Below are 7,877 nucleotides of genomic sequence, written 5' to 3'. Positions count from 1 at the left end.
TTTGTTTTTAAATCAAATCCACTTTAATGTGATTGTGGTCAGGCAGCATGGACACCCTAGTTGGCATGGAGGGCCTTCCAGCGGACCAGAGGACCCCGGCTGGGGATGTACTTCACCCCACAGCCGTCGGAAATCAGACGCTTCTCCGCCATCATGGCATCAAAGTCGGTGGCGTTGAACTTGGTGAAGCCATACTTCTTAGAGATGTGGATCTGGGGGAGGACAGAGAGGGGAGAGAGGGTGGGAGGAGAGAGGGGAGGAGGGTGGGAGAGGATGGAGAGGGGGGGAGAGGATGGAGAGGGGGGGAGAGGATGGGAGAGGATGGAGAGGGGGGGAGGGAGGAGAGAGAGGAGGGGGGAGGAGACAATGTTACAGGAGTCAGAACAGGAACTGTCCTTGAAGACTGAGCCTTAGTCATTCACAGGTGAACTGGATCAGTTAGCAGAGGGCCTTCAAGCTTTGTCTCAGTGGTCCCTTAAAGCACCCAGCACCTCCCAGCTGAGTTCATACACAAACCAGAGATTCACTGTCTGCCACCATTGCACACCAGAACCGCACTGCAGCGAGACAGGTCGGCTTAGTAAGCGGCAGGGAGCTGGGAGCTTCCATCTTTAAAGTTTCTCTCTGGCTACAGTGTGAAGGAGCAAGTTAAGAGGGGCAGAGAGAGAAAGGGGCAAGAGAGACACAGAAGATGGATGTCTAGAGAGATGCAGAGACAGGTGTAGTGTGTGTGTGTGTGAGACGGCGTGTACCTTCTGGCGTCCAGGGAACTTGAACTTGGCCCTGCGCAGGGCCTCCACCACATGCTCCTTGTTCTGAGCCTTGGTCCTCACAGACATGATGACCTGGCCGATGTTCACCCTGGCCACCGTGCCCAGGGGCTTACCGAACGCCCCGCGCATCCCTGTCTGGAGCCTAGGACACACACACACACACAAAACAGTACAACAGACAGAAACATGGTCAATAAAGACAAATGAACATATCCACAGGTTAGTTTGGGGTGTGAGGTGATTGTCTGGTTACATCCTCATGGTAATACCCATTTGGGAAAGCTTAACATGCCTCTTTCTCTGAAATACACATATACCTGGACATCAGCATTCCTTCTGCTTCAGCTGCTGGAACACAACTGCTAATCACGTCCATCGGGTTCTCTACATGTTTAACTGTTTCCATGGTAGCGTTTTGTCTCAGTGGTCCCTTAAAGCACCCAGCACCTCCCAGCTGAGTTCATACACAAACCAGAGATTCACTGTCTGCCACCATTGCACACCAGAACCGCACTGCAGCGAGACAGGTCGGCTTAGTAAGCGGCAGGAAGCTTCCATCTTTAAAGTTTCTCTCTGGCTACAGTGTGTGTGTCTGCCTGCAGAGGGTGTGCAAGTCAGCAATGTGTGCAGCATGTGTGTGAGTATGCAGTGTGTGTGTGTTTGTGCTCCCCACCTGTCAGCCCCAGCGCAGGACAACATCTTGTTGATGCGGATCACATGGAAGGGGTGCAGACGAACACGGATGTGGAAGCCGTCCTTTCCACAAGTCTTCACCATGTACTTGTTAGCACAGATACGGGCCGCCTCCAGAGCTGACACACACATACACAATCACGTTATATACACACACTATAATACAGTGTAACCCTCACCCTCCAGAGTTGGGACACACTGGTCAGGCGTTCTGACCCCTCACCTTCAGAAGACAGCTGCTCATACTCATCAGAGACCATGTGACCACACAGGGGGAACTCATCCACCTTGGCCTTCTTCCTGCCCAGGTCAAAGATCCTGATCTTAGGGTCTGGAGGGAGAGAGAGAGAGGGGGAGACCAGACAGAAACATGGAGAGATGGAGGGAGGGAGATAGATGGAGGGAGGGAGATAGATGGGAGGAAAGACAGGTTTAGTATAGGTGACTAATATTCTGGTCCACTTGCTCTAACACAATTCACCCATACAGTTCTGCTACTTAAACCTTGGAATATAACTGAATCACAAGTATTGAACCTTAGTCATTCAGATGTTCCATTATATCAAGTAGTAGTAGTAGTAGTAGTAGATGGGGGATTTACGTTGTCTCAATGGTCCCTTAAAGCACACAGCACCTCCCAGCTGAGTTCATACACAAACCAGAGATTCAATGTCTGCCACCATTGCACACCTGAACCGCACTGCAGCGAGACAGGTCGGCTTAGTAAGCGGCAGGATTGTGTGTCTGTGTGGGGTTGGAGACCTGAACTTACCGGGGACACCGCGACAGAAGCGGGACTTGGGGTAGGGCTTGTTTTTGCAGTATCTGTAGCTGTAACAGACGGCACACGTTAGCTTAACACAGGTCTATACACAAGTAAAACAGGTTCTAAGGTGAAACTTGACTAATAAGAAATATAAGACATTTTGGACGGTTCATCAGTTCAATTCCTTGTTAGCTAGCTAAGCTGGAAGGTAGTTGGTTTTAAGTTACCTAACTAATTCATCAAATCATAGTCAGCCCCCCAAAAGGCTTATTACTGTAACAATATACTTTAACGGATACTTAACTAATCTAACAAAAGACTAATAACGCATGTTCTAACAAGTAGTTTGACAGCTAAAGATTGCGGACAAGCAAGCTAGCTAGCTACTGGTACTTATTGCACATGGTGCGGAGCCGCTGCCATTTTCCTTTAACATGTTTCGCCAAACCCGGGGCAAAATCATGCACTTAAGAGAACTTACCATCGGGCTGGTCGGCGGCCCATGTTTGCGATCTGTGGAGGAAAACAAAATAAAATTAATTTTAAAGCGAGATTACGACTGTAATGTCTATAAATACTTAATTTTCTTATATTTCCATGTGCACAGCAAACAGCAAGGTCTCACCACGCACTCACCTAATGGAGGAAAGGATGAGACGTAATTTCCGCCGCGTCATATGGGTGACAGTTGCCGGGAATTTATTTGATCAATTCCATTCTTTTTTATTTGATATTTAAGTAATAGTTCCCTCACAACACAGGAAAAACAATTATAAAATACAATTTTAATTGTAGAAAATTATACAAGACAAAAATGAGGTTAGGTACAGAGGACGACGGGAAATGAAGTTTCATAGATGAACATGAAAGGCCTTTTTTTCAAAACCACAAGGAGGCGATGTGGTTAAGCCAGACAAAAAAAAATCCCCGAGTGTACTATAAAATATAACCACCAGATGACGCACTTACATTAAGAAATCTGGTTATTCTTTTGGCTCAGTGCGCCTCTTGAATTCAACGCCCTACTTGACGAATTATTGAGAGCCAGCAAAGTTGTTTTTGTAAATGGTGTAGCCTAATGCGTCACACAGAACAAATATCTAAGTTGAGAAGGCAGTGTGGAATGTGATGAACTCGAACCTTGTTCCGACCTTCCCTTTCCGTTCTCTCTGTCCATTTCAACAAAAAAACACTGGTAGGTTGTTGAAACACCCCGAGAGGATTTGATTCAACAAACGTGTCGTGCACCAGCTCCACGTGTACCCAGCTCCACGTGTCGTGCACCAGCTCCACGTGTCGTGCACCAGCTCCACGTGTCGTGTACCAGCTCCACGTGTCGTGTACCCAGCTCCACGTGTCGTGTACCAGCTCCACGTGTCGTGTACCAGCTCCACGTGTCGTGTACCAGCTCCACGTGTCGTGTACCAGCTCCACGTGTCGTGTACCAGCTCCACGTGTCGTGTACCAGCTCCACGTGTCGTGTACCCAGCTCCACGTGTCGTGTACCAGCTCCACGTGTCGTGTACCAGCTCCACGTGTCGTGTACCCAGCTCCACTTGTCGTGCACCAGCTCCACGTGTCGTGCACCAGCTCCACGTGTCGTGCACCAGCTCCACGTGTCGTGTACCCAGCTCCACTTGCTGTGTACCCAGCTCCACGTGCTGTGTACCCAGCTCCACGTGTCGTGTACCCAGCTCCACGTGTCGTGCACCAGCTCCACGTGTCGTGTACCCAGCTCCACTTGCTGTGTACCGAATATCAGTTAGATCGATATCGCAGTGCGAGTTCTGCAGCTTCGGTGTCTCTACCTCAGAAGGTTTAGGAATAGTTTAAGATTTACAGTTACATTTTTGTCATTTCATTCATTTAGACGCTTTTATCCAAAGCGATGTCGACTACAAATAGGGCATATAGTTCTAACAGTAGGCTGGTTAGTCAGAGTCAAGGAACCAGTCATTATCAAGCAGAGTTCTGAATGCAAGATTTCAATAGTCAACACTGCTGTGGGCTAACCCGACTCGTCAGGTGGTTTGTTAAACATCTGACAAATCGTCCATGGAAAAAGTTTGGAAAAGGGCAGGCACTTTCAAAAAAATATCTGACAGATTTGGTAAACCATCTGTCTATCACGTCTAGAACTGGCTAACCATGCCCATAGCTGCTAGTAGTTCTTCATTGGCAGCTGATTGGTCTGAAACACTGTGGTTCAGGTATAAACAGATAAATTGGAGCTTGACAAGATGGATTTTCGGGTGGTCGTTATCTTGCAAATGCGTCTGTCTTGACAGGTTAGGTGTGTGCAGGCAGGCCTGTGTGTGTGTGTGTGTGTGTGTGTGTGTGTTAGGTGTGTGCAGGCAGGCCTGTGTGTGTGTGTGTGTTAGGTGTGTGCAGGCAGGCCTGTGTGTGTGTGTGTGTGTGTGTGTGTGTGTTAGGTGTGTGCAGGCAGGCCTGTGTGTGTGTGTGTGTGTTAGGTGTGTGCAGGCAGGCCTGTGTGTGTGTGTGTGTGTTAGGTGTGTGCAGGCAGGCCTGTGTGTGTGTGTGTGTGTGTTAGGTGTGTGCAGGCAGGCCTGTGTGTGTGTGTGTTAGGTGTGTGCAGGCAGGCCTGTGTGTGTGTGTGTGTGTGTTAGGTGTGTGCAGGCAGGCCTGTGTGTGTGTGTGTGTGTGTGTGTGTGTGTGTGTGTGTTAGGTGTGTGGAGGCAGGCCTGTGTGTGTGTGTGTGTGTTAGGTGTGTGCAGGCAGGCCTGTGTGTGTGTGTGTGTTAGGTGTGTGCAGGCAGGCCTGTGTGTGTGTGTGTGTGTGTGTGTTAGGTGTGTGCAGGCAGGCCTGTGTGTGTGTGTGTGTGTGTTAGGTGTGTGCAGGCAGGCCTGTGTGGGTGTGTTCCTCCGTGGTTTCTTCGGCAGTCAACACAAACAGAACCAGGCCTTTATGTAGAACAGAGGCTCTGTAATTAATATTTGAACAAAAAAGCAAATACTTACACAACCATGCCTTTCTATGTGTGCGAGTGTGTGTGTGTGTGTGCGAGTGTGTGATGTATGTGAATGTGTGTGTGTGAGTGTGTGCATGTATGTGACTGTGTGTGAGTGAGTGTGTGCATGTATATGCCTCTCCCTTTCTTGAGTCACTCTCAATGATGAAACCGGACTGAAGAACTGTATGTGTGTATGTATATGTGTGAGTTTTATGTGTATACTTGTGGTGGTGTAACAGGTAAGAATGGAAACCTAAACATATGTTCATTTCTTTTAAACCATACTCTGATACACACACACAAGAATGCACACACATTCACTCAAATACACTCGCACACACACTTGCACACACACTCACATTCACACCCATAAATTATTATACATCTTCCTGCCAAACACACTCATATACTGTACCCATGGTCAAACACACACACTCAGACAAACACTCACACACAGACGCACACCCCAGAGGTCCTTCCGTTAAAGAGCCACAAGAAGGATGCCACACCCGCATCTGCACTGCACTCACCAGTCACATGACCACACTGTTACCAGCATGTGTGTGTGCTTGTTTTTGAATGTATGTGTGCACAAATGCATTTATGAAGGTTTGTGTTTGACCATGAGTACAATTGAATGGTAGGTATGGTAGGATATTATGGTAGGGTAGTATTGTTTTTTCAAAACCTTTTAGGTAATATTAGTTTAAACTTTCTTTGTTAAAAAAAAGAAGTTTCAACCTTTCTAAACTTTTTTTTACAAACCATTTTTCCCAAAAAATATTTAAACCTTTTGGATAAAAAAAATGAACCTTTTTAAAAATATATTTTTTCAACCTTACAAAACTTTTAAATTTTTTGTTAAAACTTTTCTTTGTAAACTTTTTTTTTACAATATTCTTTTGAAATGGTGGAGAGAGAGAGAAAGAGAGATGAGAGAGAGAGAAATAGAGATGAGAGAGAGATGAGAGAGAGACTTGCTCGGTGACAGGAGTCAACAGGTGTGTTCGACTTCATGCAGCGCCGGCGGCGCCGACAGCCTCTCTCATCCCCCTCACCCTCTCACCCCATTCTCCTCTCTCACCCTCTCACCCCCTCTCACCCTGTCACCCCTCTCACCCTCTCATCCCCCTCACCCCGTCTCTCCTTCTTCTCTCTTGTCTCTCTCTCCCTCTCTCTCCTGTCTCTCTCTCTCTCTCTCCTTCTCTCTCTCTCTCTCCTTTCTCCTTCTTTTTCTCTCCTGTCTCTTTCTCCTGTCTCTCTCCTGTCTCTCTCCTGTCTCTCTCTCCTGTCTCTCTCTCCTGTCTCTCTCCCTCTCTCTCTCCTTCCCTCTCTCTCCTTCTCTCTCTCTCCCTTTCTCTCTCTTGTCTCTCTCTCCTGTCTCTCTCTTGTCTATACAGGTTAGGGTTTCTGCCTGCTTCAGTTATGAGATCATCAGGCCTCACTGCTCACACAGTGTGTGTGTGTTTGAGAGAGTGTGTGTGAGAGAGTGTGTGTGAGAGTGTGTGTGTGTGTGTGTGTGTGAGTGAGTACAACAGGGTAGAACAAGCAGATGAAGAACCTAGTTAGGGCTAACCTCAGATACAAACTTTGTTGTTTATATCTGAGGTTACCTCTATGTTTCTCTCTCGCTCACTCTCTCACTCTCTCACTCTCTCACTCTCTCACTCTCTCACTCTCTCACTCTCTCACTCTCTCACTCACTCTCTCACTCTCTCACTCTCTCACTCTCTCACTCTCTCACTCTCTCACTCTCTCACTCTCTCACTCACTCTCTCACTCTCTCTATCTCTCTATCTCTCTATCTCTCTATCTCTACCTTGCTCACCCTTTCTTTTTTCTCCTCTCTCTCCATGTTCTCTAAGAAAAATTCTGTTTCCTGTTTTTCTCCAGGGTCGTTCATTTGTCAGAGCCCCTCCACACACACACACACACACACACAGACACACACGCTCCACAGTGTTTTAATTGGAGGGTGAGGTCATCTGGTTCTGGTGATGCAGATCAGATGCAGGTGGAGACAGGGATGTCTCACATACCTGACTGAGATGTGTGTGTGTGCATGTGTGTGCGTGCAGGCAGGCCTGTGTGTGTGTGCGTGTGTGTGTATGGATGGTTCAGACATTTGGAGAGGATGGTCATACAATGTAATTGGAGATTTCACATGGAGCTAAACTCACAGTTAGTGTGTGTGTGTGTGTGTGGGGGGGGGGGGGGGGTGAAGAAGGGTCTGGCTCCAGTAGTTGTGTCCTTATAAGGGGGCAGGAATGTTGAGGGAGCTGCCTTGAATGACTGATTTCTCTCTCTCTAAATCAGTAGGCCCCTGAACACACAGTCACACACACGCACACAGACACACACATGCCTATATGTGCATACTAGTAAACACACTAACAGCCACACACATCATCAGGTGAAGACAGAAGCCGGCAGGTACATGGATTATGACATCACAGCCTGACATCTTTTATAATAGGGTCAGGAAGAGAGAGAGAGAGAGAGAGAGACTACCATAAAAGGGTTTGTTTGTGGTTAGGGAAAGGGCAGCAGTGTGTTACTGTATCATAGTTTGTCTGTGAGTGTGCTTGACTGTGTGTGTGTGTGTGCCTGTATGTGTGTATTCGTGTGTGTGTGCACGTGTGTGCGTGTATGTGTGTGTGCGTGTATGTGTGTG

The 7,877-nt window shown here is 47.5% G+C and overlaps 1 protein-coding gene and 3 non-coding genes across 4 annotated transcripts; all 4 read right to left on the bottom strand.

The window, feature by feature from the left end:
* Positions 1-2,857, bottom strand: rpl10 (ribosomal protein L10). The gene is made up of 6 exons (XM_067240513.1): positions 2,714-2,857; positions 2,239-2,297; positions 1,690-1,797; positions 1,447-1,585; positions 753-915; positions 1-212 (listed from the first exon to the last, which is right to left on the bottom strand). Exons 1-6 carry the CDS (start codon positions 2,734-2,736, stop codon positions 57-59), a joined length of 648 nt encoding a protein of 215 aa, XP_067096614.1. The 5' UTR covers positions 2,737-2,857; the 3' UTR covers positions 1-56.
* Positions 458-591, bottom strand: LOC136946637 (small nucleolar RNA SNORA70). Its single transcript, XR_010876975.1, has one exon. It is a non-coding gene; the product is annotated as a small nucleolar RNA SNORA70 (small nucleolar RNA).
* LOC136946636 (small nucleolar RNA SNORA70) lies at positions 1,187-1,320 on the bottom strand. Its single transcript, XR_010876974.1, has one exon. It is a non-coding gene; the product is annotated as a small nucleolar RNA SNORA70 (small nucleolar RNA).
* On the bottom strand, positions 2,067-2,200 carry LOC136946638 (small nucleolar RNA SNORA70). The gene has a single exon (XR_010876976.1). It is a non-coding gene; the product is annotated as a small nucleolar RNA SNORA70 (small nucleolar RNA).
* Positions 2,858-7,877: the final 5,020 nt, after the last annotated feature.

Source organism: Osmerus mordax, chromosome 7 (genome assembly GCF_038355195.1).
Source record: "Osmerus mordax isolate fOsmMor3 chromosome 7, fOsmMor3.pri, whole genome shotgun sequence".
Classification (NCBI taxonomy): Eukaryota; Metazoa; Chordata; class Actinopteri; order Osmeriformes; family Osmeridae; genus Osmerus; species Osmerus mordax.
Note: the sequence above shows the minus strand (reverse complement) of the source record. Positions and strands in the feature narration are given on the sequence as shown.

Coding starts and splice junctions, on each gene's coding strand:
- rpl10 (XM_067240513.1), bottom strand. CDS start 2,736: ATGGGCCGCCGACCAGCCCGATG. Junction 1,586..1,689: donor TGAGCAGCTGTCTTCTGAAG/GTGAGGGGTCAG, acceptor TGTGTGTGTCAG/CTCTGGAGGCGGCCCGTATC. Junction 213..752: donor AGTTCCCTGGACGCCAGAAG/GTACACGCCGTC, acceptor GTCCTCCCCCAG/ATCCACATCTCTAAGAAGTA.